General features: G+C 40.4%; 1 protein-coding gene across 3 annotated transcripts in view; it reads left to right on the forward strand.

The window, feature by feature from the left end:
• CTTNBP2 (cortactin binding protein 2) overlaps nucleotides 1-15,367 on the forward strand; it is a 134,803-nt gene extending 119,436 nt beyond the window's left edge. For all 3 annotated transcript variants that reach the window (XM_074315676.2, XM_019743209.3, XM_074315677.2), the window contains 6 exons: nucleotides 206-411; nucleotides 767-952; nucleotides 5,418-5,481; nucleotides 6,716-6,848; nucleotides 8,358-8,459; nucleotides 14,363-15,367. In XM_074315676.2, coding sequence (XP_074171777.2) covers nucleotides 206-411; nucleotides 767-952; nucleotides 5,418-5,481; nucleotides 6,716-6,848; nucleotides 8,358-8,459; nucleotides 14,363-14,608 — 937 coding nt within the window. In that variant the 3' untranslated portion in view covers nucleotides 14,609-15,367. The remainder of the gene's footprint in view (nucleotides 1-205; nucleotides 412-766; nucleotides 953-5,417; nucleotides 5,482-6,715; nucleotides 6,849-8,357; nucleotides 8,460-14,362) is intronic.
• Nucleotides 15,368-27,441: the final 12,074 nt, after the last annotated feature.

Below are 27,441 nucleotides of genomic sequence, written 5' to 3' on the forward strand. Positions count from 1 at the left end.
GTTTCATTTGAAATACGTTGTATTTTTGAGGAAAAGTCAAACGACTTTGGGGTTCGATAATGTCACTTGTTCCAAAACTCCCCAAGAAAGGTAGCATATCTATAGAAACACGTTTTTCCCACGGTCTTCAGACTGTCCTTTGTAGAATGGTACATAATTTGTGAGAGGCCTGGTCCTAACCATGTGCTCACCCCTCTCTTGCAAGGTGGATGTGTAAGCTGTGGAACGCTGTCATTGCACCCAGAGTTCAAGAAGCAATTTTGTCAAGAGCCTCTGTGAAAAGACACGCTGGCCTTGCACAAACAACTGCGAAGAAAACCCCTAGCCAAGGACAGCAGGCTGTGGTTAAGGCAGCTCTCAGCATATTGCTCAATAAAGCTGTCCTGCATGGCTGTCCCCTCCCGAGAGCAGGTATGTGGGTTCCCTCTGGGTGGAGAGAAAAGCCAAGTGTGCACACAACACCTGTGTGGATTTGTTATTAGGGAACTCTTTCTTCTCTCTTTATAACTACAGAAATTATGTCCACGTCAGTGGACATTGCACACCATTGCTCTAGAATTGTCTCTGTTTTTTCATTTTGGGCTCAGTTTAAATTTTAGACCTCCAAGGAAAGTTTTCTTGTTCACAAAGCTCTTGCTTGGGTATGAAGCACGCCTGTGATTTTGAAGAGTATTTCTTTGAGAATTGGAAGTATATTTTGCTTTATTCTATGAAACTGCATTATCACTGCCTATTTTCTGGCAACGTGTGGTGTGTGTTGTTTCAGAGCTAGACCAGCATACAGCTGATTTCAAAGGAGGAAGTTTCCCTTTATCCATAGTTTCAAGTTACAACTGTTGTAGCAAGAAGAAAGGAGAGAATGGTGCCTGGCGAAAGGTGAGCACGAGTCCTCGCAAAAAGTCTGGCCATTTCTCTTCACCCACCTGGAGTAAGCCGGACCTGAGTGAGGAAGGTAAGAGGGGCGGGCACTCAGGATCTGGTTTCTGAACTCAGATGTGCTTTTATTTTTATTACTATGTGTTCAACAGAATTATTAGTATTTCAAAGAACATTTTCATGGAATAAAATATATGTAGTAGGTACATTTACAAAAATATTTGGGAGTACCCACCTGAAAAATAATCTTTCATACTAGAATTCTAAACTATATCTTTACCATGTCAAATCATTTTTATTAAATTTTTGGGGTGTCCACAATTAAATTTACATAACACAATAATTGCACTTTGGCATATCTTAGTGCAATTTATGTGTCCCCCCTAAGCCAACCTTGAATTTTTAAAAGTATGTGTACAGACAGATTTGATACCAGTTAAAGCCTTTAAAAGTAAGTCAGTTTTACATATTTCTTTTTCATGTGCGGTGTATACCGTGTGCCAGGTTCTATTCTAGGCAATGGGAATAGAGCAGGGGAAACAGCAACAATCCCTGCCCTCAGAGAGTCCCCATTCTAATAGAGCATTAAACAGATTCTGTATAACGAGACATCATTTGTAAAAAAAGAAATGTGTAAGTTTTCATTCTAACGAAGAAGACAACACACCTGTCTCTGGTGTTAGACCTATTTCTTTTGATTTTGATAACAGGACAATCAATTATACAAATTATAAATGTCCTCCTTAACGGAAATCCATTTTTGAGTAAGAATGAACATATTCCAACCTCACATGCATTTGGAATTTCTGATCTGATGCATGTAATTAATTTTATGTCTTAAGGAGCCACCTCCAGCGCTTTCTGTGTTGTGTAATTTTATGCCAACTTCACAGCAGTGGGGTTGCTACATAAGAGAATATAATGCCTAAAATTTTAAAACATAAGAAAATGCTATTGTTCATAAATATGTTTTCATACTTTAGCTTGTATTTTGTCGACTAATAAAAATGTAATGTGGTTTATAACCATATTAATTCATTTATAACCATATTAATTCATGCTAGAGTTTTGTAACAACCCCAAGTGTGTGTTAGTAAATTGTGACCACTTTTTTAAATGACTGAATGGAGAGTCAGTGAATGAAATGAGAGTTTTACTTATACTTTTTAAAGATAAGTGTTATGTATTTGCAGTAGGACGTATTCTGATCCCACTATCTTGTTATTACTTCCCAAAGTTAGAGTGTTTGATTCAAAGAATAAAGTCATTAGCTCCCCAGTTTAGCATAGAGACTCCCCAGATAACTGTCTGTAGCAAGAATTACATCCCCCACTTGTTTGTCCCTTTATAGTATGCAAAGGTAGTCTCAGATGAGAACTGTTATCTTCATTGACAGATAACAAAATGAATTTCAGAAACCCCTGGCTACCTGCTCCAAATCCCCACTCCTGGAAACATGCGATTCTGCCATCCATGTTTTTGTTTCTTGCAATTCCAATGGTGTCTTCTTCAGTCCATGTCACTCTAATCCTGTGACACATGTAATAATCCATGAGAACTCAGATGAGTGGACACCCATCCAGGCTGTTCGCTATCATTTCCAAGTTCACCTAAACAATAATCATTGTCAATGTATATATTTCAGAGTTGACAAACAAAATTAATAAAATGAATATAAATTTCAAGCAATATTATGAAAATAAATCTATATGTAAATAACTCAGAAAACTGAATTTTATAAATGATTTTAAATTTATATTTTAAATTTCATAGTTTTGAGCTATTTGATATAATATCAATATTATGACATTCCTTGAAACATGAAACCTTATTTGAAAAATTAATAAAATTGTGTGCATCCATAGTTTACACAGACTTCAACGTAAAGATTTATAAAATCTAAAAACGAATGTTACAAAGTAAAATTCATGAATCTTGAATTTTAACCACACTTCATGGTTAGGTGAATGAACCACTGATTAAGAACCAAAGATTGACATACCGCTCTAGTTATGTTTTTTTATAACAGTAAATTATTTTCCCAATAATTGTGTTTGAGGTAGGATTATAAAAATGTTTGGGTTGATTTGCGGTTTTTTTTGACAGCATTGTTAAAAAAATGTATCAGAATAGGAACCTCTATGCAGATCACTGTGGAAGGTCATAAACTCTGGTAGGGACATAGCATCTTTCCTCCCTGACCTCATACAGAAACGCATGATGTCAGGCCATCGGTTCCTGGGTCACTGGACCCAAGCCCAGGAACTTTCAGAAATAGGAGAAGCCACTGGTCAGTGCTTTCTGACAATGACAAAGGATGGGTAGATAAAATAGTACAGAGATTGTCTCTGTGATCAGTCTTCAATAAGGGTATACTAAATTCAGTTTATTTTTCAAAATCATTCTTTAGGGAGAATTTGTGCTAGCAATATTCATACAATTTTAGAATTCACTCAGAGGCAACTAAATGTTTTAATGAGCTTATAAAACTTAGTGTGTATTATAAAAACAGACATTATTTTTTTGAGTCTGAAATGCTTATAATTGTTTTCTCAAATGTTTTTTACTATAACCCAGAGTGAGAAATATATTTTATTTCATGACCAGTACATACAAACCTATGCATTTGTGTGTATATATAACCGATACAAATCAATATATTTACTGTAAGCAAGCAATCCAGTATTTTATATTCTGTATCTTTTTTGTATACTGTTCATATTTTCCACTCTTTAGTATGCAAAGCAACTAAAAGATAAATCTCTGTAAGTGCACTACTGATGCTACCCACACAGTCTGGGGGCCACACACACTGTGATACGAGGTCTGACAATTGAGTTTGTGAACTTGCCACCGTGCGCTCACATGGGCAGCACTGTACAAATGGCTCGGTAAGGTCTCATAACCTCCGTTCATCACTGTCTCACCGCTGTGTTCGTGCCGACATATGTCAGTGTGTTGCTGAGAGGTGTTCGTTATTGTTGTTGCGTGTTTTTGTGTGCCATCACGAGAATGTCTGAGCTTGAATTAGACGAATGAACAAATATTAAATTTCTTGTTAAAGTCGGCAAGAATGGGAGTCAAATCAGGAACATGTTAGTCCAAGTTTATGGGGAGAATGCCATAAAGAAAATGGCAGTGTACAAATGCATCACTGATGAAGAGAGGTCAGGGTGGTCAGTAATGAGCAGAACTGATGAAAGGATTGCAAAAATTGGTCGAATTGTGCATCAAAATCATCGGCTGGCTGTGAGAAGCATAGCAGACCAAGTAAGCATTGATAGAGAAACAGTTAGGAAAATCTTAACTGAAAATCTTGGCATGAGAAAGGTGTGTGCACAAATGGTCCTGAAGGAGCTCACCAATGAACAAAAGCAAAGGAGTCGAGAAAGTTTGCCAAGACCTTATGGAGAGGCAAGATGATGTTTGGGGCTATGTTATCACTGGTGATGAAACACGGGTGTACCAATACAACCCTGAAACAAAGCAGCGAAGAGCACAATGGAAGTCAGCCAATTCTCCACAACCAAAAAATTCCGTCAGTCCAAATCAAGAATCAAAACGATGTTGCTAACCTTTTTTGATATCAGAGGGATATTCTTTTTAAATTTGTACCAACTGGACAAACAGTTAACCAAGTTTACTCTCTGGAAGTGCTGAAAAGGCTGCGTGAGAAAGTTAGACGACCTGAACTGTTTGCCAACAATTCACGGCTCTTGCATCACGACAATGAACCAGCTCACACGGCACTGTCTGTGAGGGAATTTTTAGCCAGTAAACAAATGACTGTATTGGAACACCCTCCCTACTCACCTGATCTGGCCCCCAATGACTTCTTTTTTTACCTGAAGATAAAGGAAATACTGAAAGGAAGACATTTTGATGGCATTCAGGACATCAAGGGTAATACAATGACAGCTCTGATGGCTATTCCAGAAAAAGAGTTCCAGAACTGCTTTGAAGGGTGGACAAAGCGCTGGTGTCGGTGCATAGCTTCCCAAGGGGAGTACTTCAAAGGTGACCATAGTGATACTCAGCAATGAGGTATGTAGCACTTTTTCTAGGATGAGTTCGCAAACTTCATTGTCTGACCTCGTACAGTATGGGGGCCACACACACTGATACAGTATGGGGGCCACACTTCAAACACACATGGTCAGTGCTAGAAGGCAACGATAGAGGAAGGCAGATGGTAAATTCCTCTAAGATTATTTGAGAACAAAAGCTTAGGATATGGGGGCTTGAGAAGAGGGGCCATTGATAGAAGAAAAATTCAGGATCCTGAAGTGAGCCTCAGGTGGTGTTAGTTATACTGACTTCTGTTAACTAACAGAAGGGACCCCTGCACACACACAATGGCCATGTAGGAAGCTACGGCCAGAGCCACTGCCCCAAGGAAAAACCCCTCAAGAGATGGATTCAGTCCAAAAACTATATGAAAGGGCAACAGAGCCCATAGTCTGTTTCTTTTAAATACAGAGTTCAAGGTGCACAGGACGATGATTTATTCTATTGAAATGGTTATATTTTTACTTAAACAGGTATCAGAAATACGACTACATCACAGCCGAATTGTAACAGGAATGCTTCTCTGTCAAAACAAAAGTAAGTTTCCCGTTCAGATTAACTGGGAGCAAAGAATACATGTTCTCATTATTATTTATGTAACTATTATACTGTTGATATAATTTTTTAAAAAGCCATAGAGGTCACGCCAATGCTAGTGTTAAACTGAAATCAAATAAATGAATGAAACTAAAAAAAAGTTCCTTAAGCTTAACATAAAGCCCATTTTTCTTTTAGTTTGTTGAAAAGGTTTTTAGTTTGTTGAAAAAGTTAGAAATATTGGCTTCATTTTTTTTATCAAACTTTATTATTATTACTACATTTGACCCAAAGATATTATAAAACCCTGCATTTGTGCATTTTAAAGAAGATTTAGATGACTGATTTTTTTAATGCTAGATTTCAGAAACACACCATGACATTTGTTTTTAGATGCTAAATGTTTAAAGTGATAATTTTATTTATTTTCTTATGTTGCTCTTAGGGAATTGTTGATTATTTCAGCTTATAAATTTTGAGGTATAAAGAATGATTTGGTTAATCATTGACTAGAAATGTTCGAGCAGTTTGCAAATAGCTCCCCACTGTAGCCTAGTAAATTGTGTGCCCTGTCACTTGGCAGGTAACATTTAGGCCCCTCTCCCCTGGTTCACAGAATTACAGGAGCAGAGAAGGTGGAGAGAGAAGGGAGATAAAGCAAAGTGCGTCATGTGCCTCTTTCTGACAGCGCCACCACTACATCCATTATGCACAACAGCCTATGTAATTTTCCCAGTGACTGTAATGCAGGTATAAGGAATACAGCCCAGAGACTGAGGTGTTAAGGAGGCAAAAAACAAACAAACAAACAAACAAACAAACCGGAGCCATGTCCGTATTGCTAGTAAGTGTTAGAGCCCAGTCTGAAATTCATATTTGTTCCATAGTATCACACTGCCCCCTACATACAGTGTTTAGTGTCTTAGTTTTAGCTAGCCTTGGAGACAGAGAAGAAAAGGGAAGAAAGAGTAAGGAGCCTGAAATGTTATAAGTCAAAGCGGATTTATTTGTGAATAAAATTGTATTCTATTGAGAATTTTGAGTGGGAGTTATCAAAATCCTATGAGAGTGGGTTGTTGTGTTAAATGACATTTTGAACTTCTTTAAAGGGTTTTAAAAACAATTTCTGTACCCCACACCAAATCCCAAAACAAGGTACAGTGTCTAGATTTCCATATTGGGAATTGGACTGTGGCTTTCACTTTGAAAAACTCTGTTCTGAACGTTGTGTTAGGTCTTTAGAGAATGATCTATCATCGACATTGACCTTGGATCAAAGACTCTATCTGGGTTCGGACGATGAAGCTGACCTTATCAAGGAACTTCAGAGTATGTGCTCCAGCAAATCCGAATCTGATATAAGCAAGGTAAGCAGTGCAAATGGGGAGGATGTGAAATGGCTCCACCCAGCAGTGGAGAGACTTCTTGGAGACCTACTGTCTCACTTGTTCCCTGAAAGAAGTCCCTATGGAATAGTATGGTTAATATTCCAGCTCAGAATAACCCTTACCTTACTTAGAAAAGCTGTTTCTTCCAAAATATCATTTATATAATAAGGGAGCTCTATTTAAGCACAGCTTGCTTTTCCAGACTCCTTTGGAAAAGCTGAAGTTAAAATTGCATATGTTAATCGTATTAGCACAAATCACACCAACACATTCAGGCAGCATTTGTATAAGCCTCAATTTAAGTTTCCTTTTTTACTTTTCATATTCCTAACTTGGGCACGTGAGTCTTCAGTCAGTGAGAGCATCGCAGCAGACTCATGATACATAGAAAGCAACAGCAACCACTTTCCTTACAGGTTAGAAAAGTAACTGGCCTGTATAATGCAGATATGGTCATAGTCTGCATGCTGTGAAAATCGAGATCCAAATACGGAAATCAGGGACCCCAAATCTCAAAGACAGCATTAACAGAATCAAGTTCAACCTCTTCGGCACTCTGATACCTGCAGCAAATTGGACCAGACGTCCTTGATAAATAGATGCCTTTTACTTGAAAGGGAGTGTAAGAAGGTAGTTATAAGTTGTGTAAACTCCACTGACAGACTCAACGTTTGATGGTTCGTAATCTCTAGGACAAAGCAGAATTGATTGTCTTATTTAACCTTGCTGGAAATGAACTGATACTTATTATCCACTGGAAAAATAAGGTAATGATTAAAATTTTGCAATTTTTATTTTTATTTCCTTTTCTTGCCAAGTGATTTTTTTTTTTCCTATAGGGCTCATCTTCTTTTGACCTTTTTATTTTGTTGTTGTTTTTAATTTTTTTTTATTTTATTGGGGAACAGTGCGTTTTTCCAGGGCCCATCAGCTCCAAGTTGTTGTCTTTCAATCTAGTTATGGAGCTCAGCTCCAAGTCCAATTGCCATTTTCAATCTTTAGTTGCAGGGGGTGTAGCTCACCATCCCATGCGGGAATTGAACTGACAACCTTGTGTTGAGAGCTTGCACTCTAACCAGTTGAGCCAACCAATTGCCCCTCCAGAAGCTCAGTGGCAGCTCGTTGTCTTCAATCTAGTTGTGGAGGGCACAGCTCACTGGCCCATGTGGGAATCGAACCAGCAGCCCTGTTGTTCAGAGCTCTCGCTGAACTGAGCCATCTAGCCACCCCCTTTTGACCTATTTTAAATAGACTCCCTTAGAGACTTTCTCAAGCATTTGCTGTTAGTTCACCTGAAGGCCTCAAGTCTGACAGGTGAACATGACAGGATGAACGATACATTCGATATTCTGTGGAGCTCCTGCAGGCCAGGGAAGAAGAGAAAAGAGAACGCTTCTGCTGAGGGTTTTCCCGTGCCCTGAAGTTCTGCCTTCTGTGAGTCACTGCATAACTGTGAAAACATGACTTGATGGATTGTATATTTTCCAGATTGCTGATTCCAGGGATGATTTAAGGAGGTTTGATAGTTCAAGAAACAACCCTACATTTTCAGCAACTGTTAATAATCTAAGAATGCCAGTGTCAGAGAAGGTAAGTGCCCATTTCCCCCCTGAAATGGGACAAAGACGGTTTGCTTTGGAATTGACTTCCCAAGTCTTCTTTCAGTGTGAATCACAAAGTTATTTTTAAACCACAGCTGTGAAGTGAGAAATAGGACAAAATTTGTAAATGTGTTCATTAGTTAATCAAGGTTAGAGAGATTACTGTTTGGATTATAGCTTGAAAGAATGACACAGAAAAGCATTACTTGTTTTCCTTCTATTTGATACCGAAAATTTTATTCCAAAATTTGGGTTTCTTTTGAAAAGGTCTTCATTTATTTTCATTTATGTATGCCAAGACTGGAAATAATGTAACGTCTGTCTTCTTGGTTATTCCACTTTAAAATGTATTGTTTTTCATTTGAGATTTCCTGCATCTGGGAATCAATTACAGCAAAGGGCTGAGTGAAGTGATAACATAAAGATCTTTTATATGTTAAAAAAAATCTCATTTTTAGGTTAGTTTCTTAACTTGCCTAAGCATGCATTACGTTTCAGTGACAGATTTTCCTTTAAAATCAAGTCAGAATGTCAAATAAAAGAGCCAAGGTTCTAAAAGACTTCGTCATTAACCTCTTGAAATAACCTCTAGGACTGGTTAATAAGTGCCAAGAGATGGCCCAGCCTGGTACTCCTCGGTGAGCAGAAACAATAAAACTACTTCTTACCCAGTAGTTATTCTGTGAGGATGCAGATTTCATACAGGCATTTAGTAATGTATGGTTTGTTCACTAAGCCATGTCAGCTGTTGGTCACACATTGTTCTCATCCACCCCTGTGGGGCTTACAAAGCCAGGTCACCAGGTGACCTGGGGGAGCACAGAGAGAAAAATTCCAAAGTGAGTGTGGTGAGGTATTAAATTATTAATCCTATCTGATCACCTGACAGCCCCTGCTCTCTCACTGCTTCCTTATGTGTCAGACCTCTTTATAGTTATGTGTGAGCTGTGTGTGTTGCGGGAAGAAGGTGGGGCCCAGGAGGTATTGACAAGGCTGGGTCCCACATAAAAATATATAACCTGAGGATCTGTGAACACGAGCATGACCTTTCTTGCTCATTCCGTCAGATGTCTGCTTTTTGTCTTCAATTGGGAACAGTTTAGAAGCAGACAGTAAAGGCACAATTTGGAGAGCACGTAAGGGAAGGTGACCTGGGGTAACTGCTGAGACTTCCGGCTGGAAAACACTGTTCAGGAGCTGTGCCTGAGCTTTGTCAGAGCACAGTTCTTAGGCCTCCAGGACCACTCTTAGGATTCCCCGTGGGACCGTCAGTAGAAGGGGCCGGGAAGGTCTACCGTGCTTCCCTGAAAATGAGACCTAGCCAGTCAGCTCTAATGTGTCTTTTGGAGCAAAAATTAATATAAGACCCAGTATTATATTATATTATATTATATTATATTTTATTATATTATATTAAGACCCGTTTCTTATTAATTTTGGCCTCAAAAGACATATTAGAACTGATTGTCCGGCTAGGTCTTATTTTGGGGGAAACATGGTAGAAAGAGAGCAGTGGGCCACGCTTTCTCCATAGGGCCAGGTCTCTTTCCTGTATAAAAACGTTGGCTGGTAGTGACTAGCGACCTTTGTTTAAATGTTTAATGGAGACTGTTTTGCACCCCTACTTCTCAGTCATGTGACCATATTGGGTTGTTATAATTAAGTTACTGTCCATAAAATAGTACTGAAAGTGGGTAAGTTCTGGGCAGCGCAGGCCAGCTTTATTTTAAAGGAACCTTTTAAAACATGGGTCCTTTTACACTCTCTGGGCTCCTACAGAAGAACTATGTAGTTGTTTCAATGTGTGATTTGATGTGGGTGTTAGGACAACTGCCTCCTGCTCCGATCTTTCTTCGTCCACTGACCACTTTTACAGGGATTTCCTGCGGCTAGGAGGTGTTTTTCTCAGGAACTGCCAGCAGAGGGCAAAGTAACACTCACTTGACAACCTTCTCAAAGCTTGGCAGGCTCATTCCTTTTCTAGCCTTCTGATAAACTCAGCTAGCATTTCTTGGTGAGATGCCAAGTTTCTTCTGTTATCAGGAAGTAATTCCCTTTAGAAGTAAGAGCTCTCTGGCCTAGTTGAAAGCACTTTCTCCTGTGTGGCCAGAGAGAGGCTTGGCAGCCACCATTATCCATTGTAAGGAGCAGAATGTGTAAATTATCCTTCTCCTCCTCAGCCACACTATAACTCCTTAATGCTCCAACAGTAAGGGAATGTAGTGGGGTTTATTAATTGGATGGCATGTTCACCAGCCTTCTAAAATAAAAAATCAGCAAGAATACACACACATATTTAACACAGCAATAGAAAGAGCAGATACTAATATATATGTATGAGGTCTGACAATTAAGTTCACAAACTCATCCTAGAAGAAGTGCTACATACCTCATTGCTGAATATCACTATGGTCACCTTCAAAGTACTCCCCTTGGGAAGCTATGCACTGACGCCAGCGCCTAGTCCACCCTTCGTACCAATTTTGGAACTCTTTTACTGGAATGGCCATCAGAGCTGTCATTGTATTACCCTTGATGTCCTGAATGTCATCAAAATGTCTTCCTTTCAATATTTCCTTTATCTTCGGGTAAAGAAAGAAGTCATTGGGGGCCAGATCAGGTGAGTAGGGAGGGTGTTCCAATACAGTCATTTGTTTACTGGCTAAAAACTGCCTCACAGACAGGCTAAAACTCCCTCACAGACAGTGCCGTGTGAGCTGGTGCATTGTCGTGATGCAAGATCCATGAATTGTTGGCAAAAAGTTCAGGTCGTCTAACTTCTTCATACAGCCTTTCCAGCACTTCCAAGTAGTAAATTTGGTTCACTGTTTGTCCAGTTGGTATAAATTCCTAATGAATAATCCCTCTGACATCAAAAAAGGTTAGCAACTTCGTTGCAACAAGTTTGCGAACTTAATTGTCAGACCTTCATATATACAGATGGTGCCAAAAAAAATGTATACACATTTTAAGAAAGGAAAAAACTGTATTAATATTGTAATACTCAATATATACTGATAACAAAAGATGAATACAAGTCACATTTGACTCCTCCAAGAGGTGCTCAAAGTGGTTACCATCCACATCCAGACACTTCTGATTACGGCGAACTACTGCTTGAGCAACGCTGACCAAAGTGTCCACTTGTCATTTTTCTGGCACCCCTGGTATGTATGTATATATGTGTGTGTGTATATATATATATATATATATATATATATATGTAGTATATATATATGTGTGTGTATGTATGTATATTATACTATATATAAAATTAGTATCTGTTCTTTTTATTATGTTTTAAATATTCTCATGAAAATGTATATTATTCCCCTAAAGCAAATGTTCTCATCTTTGGTTGCATAATTAAATCCACTTGAAGATTTAAAAAAATTTTTTTTTAACCCGATGCCTCAACCATATCCTTACAGGTTCTGATGTAACTAGTCTGAGGTGCCACCTAGACATGGGGTTTTTAAAGCTCCCGGGCAGCTGGAGCTTAGACCCATGGCTCTAAAACAGCTCTGACCTGTCACCCTCATTCTTTTCCACCCCATTCCCTTCTTTCCAAATGTATCTTTACAGGGGTGATACACCTTCGTGTAACCTTTTGTTATGTGTCATTTATTATTCTCACACCGCACCCCACCCTTGCCCGTGTCTGTCTTTACACTTTCTCCTTTCCATGGAGCCTTCTCCCCTCTTTGGCTGGCAGTCCTATGTGTCCTTAAAGAGCCATCTCCAGTGGCACCTTCCCTACAGTGTTTGCCTTTACTTTCTGCCCCCTGCTTTCCCCTCTGGAGAGCAGAGATTGTAGCATCCTACTAGCTTCCAGCAGATGCTCAGTGTTGAATGAATGAATGAATGAATGAATGAATCAATGAATGAATCAATGAATGAATGAATTGCTCTGATTTAACTGTTTCTTTAAGGCTGTTTATATTGGCAGTGACTTTCTGTACCAACTGGAGGCTGTCTCTGAGCTTCATATGCACAACTACATTGATAATAACCTTACATGTTTCATAGAGAGAACTCTTGGGTTTCAGCTCAGGAAGCCTTAAACACTTTTAACTCTGCTAGTCCCAGGCTCTGGAACTTCTCGGCTTCGGGGAAACATTTTAGAACTTGTGCTTGGCCGCCACCCCGTCAGGAATGTCACCCTTAGCGTCCGTCCCCTGCCTGATTCTCACACTCACGGCCTTGAACTGAATTGCCTGCACTAAGCCAGTGACTTTACAGCTCTCACCAACCTCCCCCGTGTACCCTCACACCTTCAGGGGCTGACTCAGCACCCCATCTCCACACCCAGCCTCAACACCCCTGCCGCATTTTAGCTGTTGGGGGTGCTTCTTGTTACTTCACTTCCTGTGAGCATCCTGCCCCGGAACACAAAGATGCACAGCCACGGCCCCTGGGATGCAGATGAAGGGGTGGGTTAGCAAACAACACACTTTGTGTCGCCTTCCTGTGGGGGCCTTGGCATTGCCCCTGTGGATTTCCAAAGGGATGTCAACAAGCATGGCAACATTATTTGTAGTTACATCCACCTCCACGGCTGACGGATCCCGTATACCTGCTAACTGTCGTCGCTGTGATAATGTGCCACGTCTTCTGAATGCATGTGTGTGTGAATGCTCTGGTGTCTTAGATCAAATAACAAGGTGAGATTGGCCCTACTTGGCCCATGACTAAGTCACATTTTACAGATTGAAGAAGACACCCAGGAGAATCCAAGTGCCAGCTGAGGCCAAACAGTTACTTTCCATTACAAACCATATTAAGCATTTTGCCTGTTAAATTCTAATTTTACATTTTAAATATTTTAAAGGTAAAACTGCTGTTTGGTTGCGTTGTTCTTAAATTTAAAAAGAGGGAAAATAATCAATGTCCACTGCTTCAAAGGCATTGGGAGCAGCTCACTTACTGTGTTTCCCTGAAAGTAAGACCTAGCTGGACAATCAGCTGTAATGCGCCTTTTGGAGCAAAAATTAATATAAGACCTGGCATATATATGATATGATATGGTGTGATATGATATGATATAATACCCGGTATTATATTTATTATATTATATTATATTATATTATATTATATTATATTATATTATATTATATTATATTATATTATATTATATTATTCTATACCATACCCGGTCACTCTGGGACTGTGGGCAGATCACCCTGCCTGTCCAGCTCTCAATTTCCTCTTGAGCAAAATGAGAAACACGGACCAAGTGCTCATAAGAGTTCGGAGACACACACTACAAAAGTGAGGTTTCCAGTGAGTGTGTGGTTTCCAGTGAGGAAGCTCGTGAGCCACCTCCTCACAGAACTGCTGGAGCCTTAAGTCACTGGTGAGCCCATTAGAGCGAGGACCTTCGCTCTCACGCTGTCTGCGAAATGCCAGGCACCCAGTCCAGCACCACGCTGCCCGGTCAATGCTCCAAAGCATTTGTTGATTATTGAGTAATAGTCCAATTTTTAGTTTACGGATCTGCAAGCAGAAGTTAGGTGACTTCCCCAACGTGATACAGCTGATTTGTGCAGCTGCCTACAAGTCGTTGGTCCAATTTGATGATTTCCGTGAAGCTCCTCCCCTGGGTGAGAGATCCCAGACTCTCGGCACTTGAGTCTCTGACTCCTGTGTCTCGCACTTTTGTGACCCCACAAAAGGCCTAATGAAAATCAGGCAGTGAGTCCATAGGAAGTTAATTGTTAGTTTTCCCTCTCCATTGTCTTTTGTGTCTTTTCATGAGAACTTCATTTAGGGAGAAACCTACATGGGTGCTCGGAGGTAGAGAGAGAGAAGAGGAGGAGGAAGAGTTAGGACTGATAACAGAAGTTGGTAACAGTGTCAGATGTGAAAACATTCTTTTCTTTACTCTTGCAGGAGGTCAGTCCTCTCAGCAGCCATCAAACTACCAAATGCAGCGACAGTAAATCCAAGACTGAGTCGGGTGTTTCAAGAGTTAAATCTTTCCTTCCTGTTCCTCAAAGTAGAGCCACCCAGTGTTCCCAGAACACCAAAAGAAGCAGCAGCAGCAGTAATACAAGGCAAATAGAAATAAACAACAACTCAAAAGAAGAGATTTGGAACTTACACAAAAATGAACAAGTAGAAAAACCTAACAAATAGGCCTGCCTACAATATTCTCACTCTTCTGTATATTGCACACAGAAACCAAGGACAACAAGATGTACATACCTTTAAATGAATAAAATGTTTCACTGTAATATAAAGTATGAGTGCGGGACCACTATTCAATTTTTTGTAAAGAATGTATTTATAACCAACATTTTGTTTTTTTGTGTTTTTTTTCAATTCTGTAGGATTGAACTTCAATACCAAGAAATGATGCCAACTTTTCAAGTAGTTTTATAATAGAAATACTGTAATAGTTTTAATCAACATGTTCAGGGGTGTTAAAACAGAACTGCCTGTGTACTGTATATCTATACATATGTACATATGTATATATTTAGGAAAGCCCATGAATCATACTGCATACTACATGTCACAAAATGTGTACAATGTTGGCTTAGATAAAATGCACCATTTTAAATGGGGATCATAATTTTCTGTTCACTCGATGAGGAATGACTACAATGAGGCAATAATTAATCATTTCTAAACAGTTACTTTCCATTAAAAGCCATATTAAGTATTTTGCCTGTTAAATTCTAGTTTTACATTTTAAATATTTTAATGGTTACATTGCTGATTGGTTGCATCACGTATATTTATGCTTATGAGTTTGCATTGTGACTAATATATAAAAGTATATAATGCAATAAAATGTTATCTTTTTTACAAAAGTTTTGTACCTAAGTGGATATAAGAAAGAACTGTGCAAATGCTTCAATAAATTCAGAGTTAACTCCCTCTTCAATTTAATTCTAGTAGCACAACTGATAATAATAAATTGATATTTTCTAGAACTGTTTCTTCTAAAATTACTAATGAGATTACTCTTATACAACTCAAAGTTAAGATGCCTTGACATCAAATAAAATATTGAATTAGTGAAATAATTTTGCTGTAGTTTCTATCTATAGCTGTTAGTACTTTATCCCTGCAACAGAGATTTGTATTCAATTTAGGGACATTCATAAAATGTTTCCTACATGTTGGTATTTCACTAGCTGTTCACAGAAAGACCCGCCCTTGTTAGATGGTTTAAATAAAAATAAAACAAACATCTAAGTGGAGTAGATATCCCCAAAAAGGTTTGATCTACGACCAAGAATCATTTACTTGTCTAAGAGTATTGAAAGCCCTTTCGTGGTCAGGGTTTACACTGAAGTACATACAGGTGCGTTGATACTCTATGAAACTTTACAAGAATGTCTGCAAGTATTTTTTAAAAACAAACTAGTCAAGATTATGCCACAAAGGGTGAAGGAGAGGACGATCTATCCTGGAAGAACTCGGTTCTAACACGTGTCAGCATCCTGCCTGGGCTTTCCCTGTGCAGGGTGAGTCCTCACCTCACATATGGGGAAGTGCAGTGAGATGGGGGGTGGGGCGGTGATCAGAGCAAGGGACAGCATGGGTGAGTGGAAGAGGCGGGAGGAAATAGTCTTAGGCTTGAACACACTGACTCCTTTGAGCAGGAATCAAATTCATGGTGCCCTGGTGATATTTGATACTCAAGTGTTTTTAGAGAAAGACACTAATCTTGGGAACAAAACTGTTCTCAGAACCATAGACCAAGATGCCTAGATTCAGGTGGCTCTGCTGCATATTTCCTCCTGCTTCCATACACCGGCTTAGGTTGCATCAATTGCTGATAGTGAGCAAACACTGTACTTTATATCAGCAGCTTTTCTGAAGATAAAGATCCCATTAGTGTACGAAGGACCAGAGAAAACAAAACCAAATTGGAATACATTATTCAGAGGACCACGCAGCTTTGACTCATCAGTAAAATTCAGCAGGTGGCACTTTTTATAATTGGATGGCAAACTGCAAAATGTCTATAAAGAGGGCATTTAGATCTGGGGCTTTGAACATACAGGTAGAGACTTACTCATGGGTCATTCTATGTGAGCAATGACATAGGAACTAGAGTAATATGTAACACCTGTGCGTGACATTTGAGAGGCGAGATGAGACGCTCCTGCCCCTCTCCTCCTTTCTGAACTGTTAATAAACTGATACATTGGAGCAAATAGAGCACAGGAACTGAAGAAATAAACCTTCTTGTTCTACCCTTGAGTGTTCTGCAACACTGACCTTGTGACACCACTTCCGTGACCCTAGGGTTTTGACTTGGAACAAAAGTAACTTCTAACTCCAGAAATCTTCCTTTCTATAATTTATTGAGTATCTCACTCTCAGATTAGTTTCCCCCCGCCCCTCAGCTGGATACTCAGAGGTGGAATCAGAATCTCTACATTTAGTTAGAAAGAAGTCCGTCAGCTACAACAAAGGAAACGAGGTCCTTCACATTAAGATGCCCCGGGTGCATGGTGTTGGAATGGAGCCGTGAAAGACAACTTACTGAAAGAGAAAGTGAGTGAGGAGAAACAAAGCCAAGGAAAAATGGACCAAAAGCTAGAAAAGTGGAGAAGACAGAGAAGAAACACAGGCTGAAGGCTGCAGTTTTGGCAAGACATCTCATCCGGCTCATCCTGGCTGAGTCCAGTAACTGAGGGGGAAAAAATGTGCCAAATATGTAATACTAACCAAACAGAAGGTACTCTGTTAGCTACTTGAGGGCAAAGGCCATTCGTGCCTTACTCATTTCTTTTCACCTCCAGTTATTAGTGCTGATAAATAGTTGTACTATAATATACATATAAATGTTTGACAAGAACAGATAAATATACGATGATATGATGGTGGTCTCCTAGTCTAATCAGGAACCCCAGTTCAGTCCAGATTCCTCTCAAGAAAAGCTATAAGATTTTACCACCACTGCCACCAAAATAGCTATCTACATGCCTTTCTTGTAAAAATGTAGAACTCCTGGAGTCATTATATGGAGTAGACTGATCATAGAAGAACAAAAACAAAACAAACAAAATAACTGACTGTGGGGTGACCACAACTCCATCATCATCTTTGAGGTGCTAAATACTAATTTATACTTCATCCTGTAAATGCTCATACATTAAGTACCTTTCCTGTTAAACTTGATGTTTATCTGATGAACTTGAAGAGCATTACTGTACCAACTAATCCTTTATATAGTGTTCACAACTCAGCAGTCATGTCAGTCATGAAAGTCTTGTGGTGTTTGTGTGTTTATTTTAGTGAAGCCTACACCCTGTTAAGTTCCATCTCCCCCACTCACTGGAGCATTTGTATTGCCAAGGCATCATTATTTTGTTCTTTCTCACGCCTTCCTTGACTAATGTACTTAAAAACCACTTTCGACTTTTCAAAACTAAGGCCCAGGTTCATGGCAGCATCCAGTACTTTGTGGTAGAACTGAAATGAAATGCCTGCTTTTTAATTTCAAATCAAGCCCCATTTCTTCTTGGGAATAGCCAACCTGTATATTGTAGAGTCTAGCCGTTTAAGGGCCTTTAAAAGAGACACCAACAGACGTATGAGGTCTGACAATTAAGTTCATGAACTTGTTGCAACGATGTAGCTAACCTTTTTTTGATATCAGAGGGATTATTCATTAGGAATTTGTACCAACTTGACAAACAGTTATGTAAGTTTGCTATTTGGAAGTACTGAAAAGACTGCATGAAAAAGTTAGATGAAAACAACCTGAACTCTTCACCAACAATTCATGGCTCCTGCATCACGACAATGCACCAGCTCACACAGCACTGTCTGTGAGGGAGTTTTTAGCCAGTAAACAAATAACTGGATTGGAACACCCTCCCTACTCACCTGATCTGGCCCCCAGTGACTTCTTTCTTTGCCCAAAGATAAAAGAAATATTGAAAGGAAGATATCTTGGTGACATTCAGAACATCAAGGGTAATACAACGACAGCTCCGATGGCCATTCCAGAAAGAGTTGCAAAATTGCTTTGAAGGATGGACTAGGCGCTGCCATCAGTGCATAGCTTCTGAAGGGGAGTACTTTGAAGGTGACTGTAGTGATATTCAGCAATGAGGTATGTAGTACTTTTTCTAGAATGAGTTTGCAAATTTAATTGTCTGACCTCGTATGCTTCAGGGGACACCATTTATTTCGAAGTCCATGTAAATGGTGCCTCCTTTGCATTGTAAAAAAATGTCCACCTGCCCAGAGTACTTGCAGTTCAAATCCAAGCTGAGAAAGAGCCTGCCCTAAATTGAAGAGATGTTGTTTTGAACCCACAGAGGAGGGACGCATCTCTACCAAAGTCAAAAGCCAAGGTATACATGGCAATGACAGCAAATACATACACGTTTTGATCTAAAAATAGTCATAATTACTGATTTTTAGTTGATATGTAAGTCTCAGTAATCTAGGGGGCACTCAGGTATTTCATTTTGATTGAAAACTTGTAAAAATAAAAGGCTTTTATCACCCAAAGTAAGAATCTCTAGTTGAGAAAATGCATGTGCCATACCCAAACATGAAGCATTTTTCCCCTCCCACCCCAAGGTCTTTCCCAGGTCTTCTCAATCACGCCTCGAGCTAGCCCCGCTGCCTAGCTGACTACTAGTCCTGGCACTCATCAAATATCTTAAGACCTTTCTTTTGGGCTCACTCTTTTCTCCAGCTCAATTGTGTACTTCCTAACTTGTCATGATAATTCCTTTTTTTTTTTTTTCAGCAGCATATCAGAAGGATCATTTATGCTAGCAACCTGATTCTGTCTCATTTTTCCTAATTGATCTCTGCTATTTACAAGAATTCATTGTTTCTCTAAGTAATACCAGAAGGGTAGATACAAACATAGGGTACTAGAAGCATCCTATATCCAGTATGGCTTCTTCTAAAAATAGATAAGGATTTGAACTTCTGTGAATAGAACGGAGAGTCCAAAAATGAGTTAGAAACCTTTCACTCTTCTAGACAGTGCTCAGAATCAAAGATAGTACGCAACCTCATGACTCCAGACAGAACTCCATCCGCTGTAGGATGTATCACTATTCAGTGAGTTATTGTATTGATTCTATCAAAGAAAATCAGATGGAACCAGGCCTTTTTTATACCAAAATATCTAGCTGAATTAGAATTTTAGACTAAGAGAAACCTCTGAGGACTTTTAATACAAGTCTGAAATTTTACAGAACGGAGAACCTAGGCCCAGAGAAATTAAGTGATTTGCTTCAGGTAATAAAACAACTTAGTGCAAATTAGACTAAAGCCCAGATTGTATGACTCATGCTGCCACCCTGTTTAATCATGATCTTTCGTTTTTACCTGGCCCGAATCCATCCCCTAAACTACACTGGATTTTCCAGGGGAAACAATTCCTTCCTTTCTCTGTCAAGAGAAGCAGGCAGAGCTGACTCCCTCCCCAGCTGCAAGAGTTGGCATGTGACCCAGGCCGGACCAATCAGAGCCAAAGACACTCAATTCTAGGGCCGTGCTTCAGGTGCAAGTAGAGGCACTCTTCCCACCACCAAGGAAAGATCGTTCATCTGGAGCTGCTGGCAGCCACCTTGTCACCTCAAGGAGCAAGCCTCCTTTCAAATAGAATCAACACAAAAGCAGTTAGAAAGAAGAAGGCTGAGCCTTTATAATAGGGTTTGAACACCTAGATTTGTCAATACCCAAGGAACCCCGGGTTCCCATGAGCCAACAAACTCCCCCTTTCTCTTAAGTCGCTGTGATCAGACTTCTGTCTCCTTGTGACGGGAAGTCCTGAGTAATACAACTTCCTACCACAGCATGCCGTGTATGACAAAGTTTTGTAAGAAGGAAAGAAAGACATTCTGTAATCATAATGCAGATATTTTTTCTTTCTCAATGGTATGCTTTGATATAATGATATACAGTCTTAGAAAACTCTACTTTGTTCCGCCTTAATAGTCTGTTTAGTTATGGGTGCTACGCCAACTGGAGTGCAGAGAACAGGATCCAGTATCTGTCCACAGCAAGTACTGACATGGGAAAATCCAAGCCAGAGAATATATTAAGAAACTATTTTAAACATCTTCCCACAGAACACTCTAAATTTTTTTTACAAACCAATAACTTTGTAGAGACAGGAAGTAAACTAGTGGTTTGTTAGGATGAGGAAATGGAGGGGTTGAGGGAGGTGATAGCTAAAGGGCATGGGGGTTCATTTTGAGGTGATAAAAATGTCTCAAATTGTTTATGGTGATGGTCACACCACGCTGTGAGTATACTAAATCCATTGAATTTTAATGGTTTTAAATGGAAGAATTGTTTAACATCCTGTCTTTATGTGAATTATTTTTCGGTAAAGTTGTTACCAAAACAACAGCAATAACAGCAACAGAAAGTTGCAATCTAAGGATTGTACTATCATGGACCATAAACAAAGTGTTTTCCTTTTCACATGGCAATCGTATTGTAAAACTGTCAATAGGAAAAAAAACCAGAAAGCTAATTCAGGCTTGACTCTAGAAGAGTTGTTCAAAATTTTGTTTGATTATCAGTAGTATAGACAAAAAAAAAATTTCCTGGCTTCATTTTCAATGCCACATCTGCATATTTCTTGCTAAGGTGGTGCTCCTGGCTTTGGGCAGGGTGGGCTCAGTGGCTGTATAGGCCGAGTCTTGGTGGTCTGGATCAGAGAGCAAAGCTGTGACTCTTGTGGATTCTTGTAGCAGAAGATGGCATTTGATCCTGGGTGAGGTCTCCCAGGATCGTTTCGGAGGTGGACAGGTAGGGCTGGCCTGGGACCATCAAGGCTTCTGGGGAAGTACCCTATATCGCTAACGCATGCTCTGGCTACTGTTTAATCCTGCACCTGCTGAGGAGAATGTCTGGAGGTTTGGATGGGTCAGTGCATGTCAATGTCCATGAACTTCATTAGCACCATAGCAGATTCCTCTGACAGATCCCTAACCCAGGCCTGGTCATTGACCAAATGAATTACAAAAGTCTCTAAGAGTGAGGACGAAGGGAAGGGACGTGGAAGAGGATCCAGCTACCAGGGCTTGTGCTATCAGGACGGTCAGGGCTGAACTTGGACATGATCAGTCAGTGTGTTCAGTGGCCTATAAACTGGTCATTTTGAGGTCTTCATCAAACAATCCCTTCATCACATGTTACAGGTGAGGCCAAGGAAGCCTAACAGTAGTCTATTAGCCCAATGTCACAAGCAACCTAGCAGTCATAAGCAATCTTGAGAAATGGTTGAAAATTATGCGAGCTTCCTACAACCAATTAGGTCATCAATTATCCATGTCTTAGAGGCTTTCTCACCAAGGGAGCATGGAAAGTGATCGGCCATGTTTATCCACCTGGGACTTACCTAGTGAAAAGGATGATTGTAAGCACTGTTTGGGGCAGATTTCGATAAGGATTGCAAATCCCGGTTGTAGAGGATCATCAGATCAAAGATGTGATTGCTTCTGTACTGGAGCTCTGAATGGTCTGTATGCAGACCCAGAAAGCCAGACACTCAGCAAATTGTAAGCTAAAAAAAGCAAGAGCCTTAAATCAAAGGAAGACCAGCTCACTTCCCCAGCCCTCAAATAATAAAACAAAGTGCAACGAGAAAGCTTAGAGTTAGAACTATGGAGAATGAAAACAAGAGTGTTAATATGGGTTGGAGAAGAATCTTACATGACAGTTTCTACCACGTCCGAGCAAGGACAGCAAACCCACTCAAGCCCTTTCCATTACTGCTCTAAGGCACTGCCCGGCACATCTTCTTTCCTTTGTGACATGAAGTTTCCAGCCTCTCCTCCACCACTAACACACTCCAATTTCTTTCTTTCTTTTTTTTTTTTTTTAAGTGGCAACAACCCAGTTTCCTACTTGGGAGGAAAAATACATCTTAATAATCATAAAAATAAATACTGTTAATACAAAAGGAATATTAAAATAAATCCATTCTGTGTTCTATTGACCTTAACAACATTTCCTAAAAGAAACTGTTTTGTCCTCTGAAGAACAGACCAAAGGCATCTACAGAATAGGCAGAGATCCAAGCTGAAATCTGTCATCAGAGTTTGCCTCTAAATGGAGTACAAAAATATTAACCTTCAGAAAGGATGCAAAGTCACTAATTATGAAAGATCTCAGCACCGGTTATGTGAGTAAACGTCTTTCTGATGGAAGCCTCTTGGAGGGGCTAACCATATTGGATAAGGGTTCCAGGACATTCATCTCATTCACGACTGCTTACTAGTACCTCTGCATAACATTACGAAGCCCGAAGGGGTCAAGCTTGAAGGGTCTTAAGCATGCTTCCCATGTAGCATTAACAGTCAGGACAATGGGTCTAGACATATGAGCTGATGGACTGTATTAAGCAGATTCTGAAGAACTTAGCAATCGTGTTGCACGATCTCCATCCTGTACAGTAATTTTCCCAGAAAAAGTGGCAAATCATTTTTACTTTATAAGATGGAGGCCCTGACTATATTATGTTACACTTCTTGTATCTTCCAGTAGTTTTTGTGCCATTTACTTGAAAGGCAGAAGAGGGGCTCATTATAGGATTATTACTGAGAATGAAAATTTCATTAAAATAATTTCACATGTTATGAAGAGTTGGCATCTCAATCCTTTGGAAACCAACACAAAGATCCAAGTGAAGAAATGCTATAGACTGAATAGTTGTGTTCTTTCCAGATTTATATGTTGAAATGTTACCTCCAATGTATTGGTATCAGGAGGTAGGGCCACTGGGAGGATTAGGTCATGAGGATGGAGCCCTCATGAATGAAGTTAGTGCCCTTATAAAAGAGAACCCTGATTGCTCCCTTGCCCCTTCTGCCACATGAAGACACAGGGAGAAGACAGCCATCTATGAACCAGCAAGAGCCTCTCACCTGACCCTGATTCTGCTCTTGCCTTGATCTTGGACTTCCAACCCTCCAAAACAGTGAGAAATAAACTTCTGTTGTTTCTGAACTATTTGGTCCATGGTATTTTGGTTATAGAAGCCTGAAAAGACTAAGACAAGAAGAAGCATTTAGGATTAGCTTGTTTACTGGTTACGGTACTTTAGCTAACACAGCATGGCTACCTTCCTCCATCTCCACACCCAGACCTTGATGTGATTACAGACTCATTAGCAGGTAAGAAAACTAAGCAGCAACGAAGACCCTGCACCAACATACCAAGTGTGTGTAGTTTCCTGCCCACAAAGTATCGCCATATAGTGGAGGGAAATGCCTTAGGCATTCGTACAAATAAGGCATTGTGCAAATGTACAAAACATGCAACATGCAGTAGCATTAGTTATGCTTGGGGAGTAGGGGGGAAGTCCCCCAAAGCTTCTGGGGTATATAAACAACATAATTTACCCAGATGTGTTTGAAATTGCACATAAGAGAAAGTAGATTTAAGGCGTGACTGAGCCATTGATTGGCAATCTAGGCACGAGGTGCTCACCATCCAGCCCAGGTTAAGGCCCTGAACAGGAAGATCAGAAAAGCGAGAAGAGGGTTGGTGCCTGGTATATACTAGACATCGAAGATAACAAACCTGTCACAGTTATACCCACTCTAGGAATCCCAGCCAAAGCCACCTCCACAAAGGCTTTCTTGATATACAACTGCCCATCTTTCACTCAGGTGGCTTTTTACCTCTTCAGAAGTCCCATCGACTTTATTTGTGTCTTCTACCCACTACCATAGTCTCTCTTGCATCATAAGTATTGTTGTTATTAAGTGGCACATTCCTCAAGAGCAGAAACTCATCTAATATTTCCCTCTATGCTTTATACATAGCAAATGCTCAATAAATCTCTATATTTTTTCATTTCATTAAATGAAACATAATTTACTAATAACTTAACAAGTCTAAACCTGAGGCAGTCTGGGAACCAGGGGTGGTGGCATCAAGTAAAGGGATCAGTCATAAAACCTACTTTCTCTGTTTTTACTACATCCCTCTGGAGGAGGCCACATTTCAGCCTTGTTAGACCACTGCACACATAGTCATTAGTTTCCATTCTCAGTGAGACTTTGTATGGCACAAAATCCTTTACCGTTTTTCAGTTTGTTATTCCAAACCTTCCTCCCACAATTCCCTTCCCCAATTCTGTTCTGTCTTTTCTCATGCTAACTAGACTAAACCATAATGCTTCTTACTCAAAAGATAAGTGAGGCCACCAGTTAGAAACTCCCTTATCTTCCTGTTTTCCTCGTTTCTTGACATCCAAATACAACCACAGTTGTATCAAAGTTTTACCGTGATAACACACGGCCCAGATTTCCTGACACAGCCCACTGCCGCCCTTAGGGGGCCACACCTGCATCCGATTGGAGGCCAGGCTTCCGACAGGAGTGATGGAGCATTGAAGGGAGACACTGAGAGGCCTGTTCCTATGAGAACTGAGATTTCTTTAACTACAGGCTTTGAACACAGGCCTGGCCAAAACTTCCTTGGAGCTGTGCCACAGCTGAGATGTTATCTGCCTAATCCCCTTTCATCCCCTTTCCTTCACAGGTGTCAGACCTCCACTGAGTTGGGAAGAATTGCCTCACTTTCTCTTGCTCCCTCCTCCTTATCCTTCAGAACTGTTTCCCCCCACAAATCTCTTACACATCTAATCACATCTTGGTGTGTGCTTCTTAGACAACCCAGAGATGAGGGTTTTCCCTTTTTTCCTGTACAATGACCTCAGGACCTCTTTCAATGACCGACTTGATCTGCTTTATCTGCCCTCATTGTGGTTCTTTCCCTTAAGCCAGCACGTAAGTTCCAAAGCTCCCATTAAAAAATAAAAAGGACCACCTGCTAGCAATTGACATCTCTTTCCATGTCTTCTCATTCGGGCTTTTTCTCCCCTCTTTTATTTTTTTACCAAAATGTGCTCTGTACTCACTCTATTCGTGAAACTGTTATTCATAAAATCACCAGGGATCTTCTAACTCCCAGAAGCAATGGGCAGTGTAAGGCGTAAGTTACTGCATTTCCACGCTGCGTTTAGCACTATCGGTCATGCCTCCCCCACCCCCACCACAGACATTCTTCCTTGGTCACCAGGACACCAAGCTCTTCCAGTCCTTTCTTCTCTCCGGTGGCTGCTTCTCAGGCCCCTTCACCAGACCCTCTGCATCTATCACCTCTGGTCCAAGAACACACTCCTCGGCCTTTGCACTTGCTTTTCTACTTACCATTTGCCTGAAAATCTCGTCCACTCCCATGGTTTTAACAACCGCGATGCTGATGTTTGCCGAGAAGACATGTCTGAATGGTAGGTTGTAAGTACTTAGATTGAATTGACTGTGAAATGGATATCAGACAATTTCTCAAAGTTGATGGGCCCACACCTGAACTATTCCTTCTCCTTGTTTCTTATCTCTGTTGTCAGGAACATAAGACATAAAACCTGTAGGTCATCCTGATCTTTTCCCTGCAGTTAGGAAGTGCATGGATAGTAGATTCTAGCATTCAATGCTGAGCTCAATTCTCTACATCTCAATTCCAGGTAATGGGATATCTAGAAAGCCCTGTATATAAAAGATAGGAAAGCCAGGAAGAAGACGAGAAGAGAAAAGCAGAAAAACAAAGGTGGCATAATAAAACTTAAACCTGGAAGGATTACCTCTTTACTTCTCTGCATCTAGACAGACACAGAAATCGTATCCTTATCTTTAACTTACAGATGAATAGCTTAGTCCCAGAGCGATGAACTCAAGGTGAGCTAGCAAGTCTTGTCAAAGGGAAACTAAAAGGCAGGATTCTGGCTTCTCAGCGCAGTGCTCCTCCGCTGTGAGATGGTGGCTGAAGGGAGACAGTAAATGTAAGGAGGGCTAGGTCTTTCAGCAGAGGCTGCCCACAATAAAGGGACACAGAGACACCTTTCAGAGAAAGCTCCTTCCCCTTCCTCCACGCATCTCAGAGGACAGGGCTCAGAGAATCTCAAACACCATCCTATCTGTACAGAGAAGCTTGATCTCCTCTGCTGGTTACCTAAAAGAAATCAGTCTTGTCTCCCTGGATGACAACTCACTCCACTACCACCGAGTCTGAGAGGCCATTTGGGCAAGTCATTCTCCTAAAAGCCATAAACATCTGTGAATATCATTTCACCACAGCAACCTCATTGGCTACAGGAAACCATGGTAGAGGGAGTTCAGGCTGCCCTAACCCTGAAAACAAGTGCAGATCCAATACATTATTTTTAATCCATTTTATATAAGCCCCATATTTTATGTATCCATTTCCCTATTAATGGGCTTTATTCAGATTGTTTCCGTTTTTTTAATGTTTTGGTATAATCACTGCCACAGTAAAATCTTTCTATTCTACATTTAAGTATTTTTTTGTTTGTTTGTTTGTTTCTGTAGGATAGATTTCTATAAATGGTTTTGCTGTGTGAAAAGGCACAGACATTTTAAAATTACAAAGGGGCAGCCTCTAACTTGTTCAAGAGAAAATCACAGGCCCCCAATGGCGTCACCTGTGCTAACGCCCATGACACCAATCCTAGATTAATACCAAAGGGAGCCCACATGCCACCAACAGGCACTCCGTGGGCACAGGTGACGTTTTCTGCTCCTCAGTAGGCATCCAGAGCCTCTGTCCCTCCCGGTCCTCTGAGGACCGGCAGAGAACTAAGACAAGGCCCCCAGGGGCCCACCTGGTGCTGCCCTGCCTGCCCCTTTCCCCTCGTTCTCTACAACGCAGCTCTGGCCTCTTGGCTGAAATTTCCAGCTTCCAATTGTCCTTCTTTCTTACCTCCAACACACCAGACTTTCAATTTATGTTCCCTTTACTGGAAAATATCTTCCCCAGAATATTTACAAGGCTGGCCATTTCTGGTCATTCATGTGGGAGATAAAAATACCACCTTCTCGGGGACACCTTGCTGGTCCACTAGCTACCCAACCTTCTTCCTCCAACTCTCCTCTCTGTTGTCATGCCATGTTTACCTCAAAGCACTTTCCACTATCTGAATCCCGCTGTCT

Source organism: Rhinolophus sinicus, chromosome 8, assembly GCF_057876585.1.
Source record: "Rhinolophus sinicus isolate RSI-liver-muscle chromosome 8, RSI-T2T, whole genome shotgun sequence".
Classification (NCBI taxonomy): domain Eukaryota; kingdom Metazoa; phylum Chordata; class Mammalia; order Chiroptera; family Rhinolophidae; genus Rhinolophus; species Rhinolophus sinicus.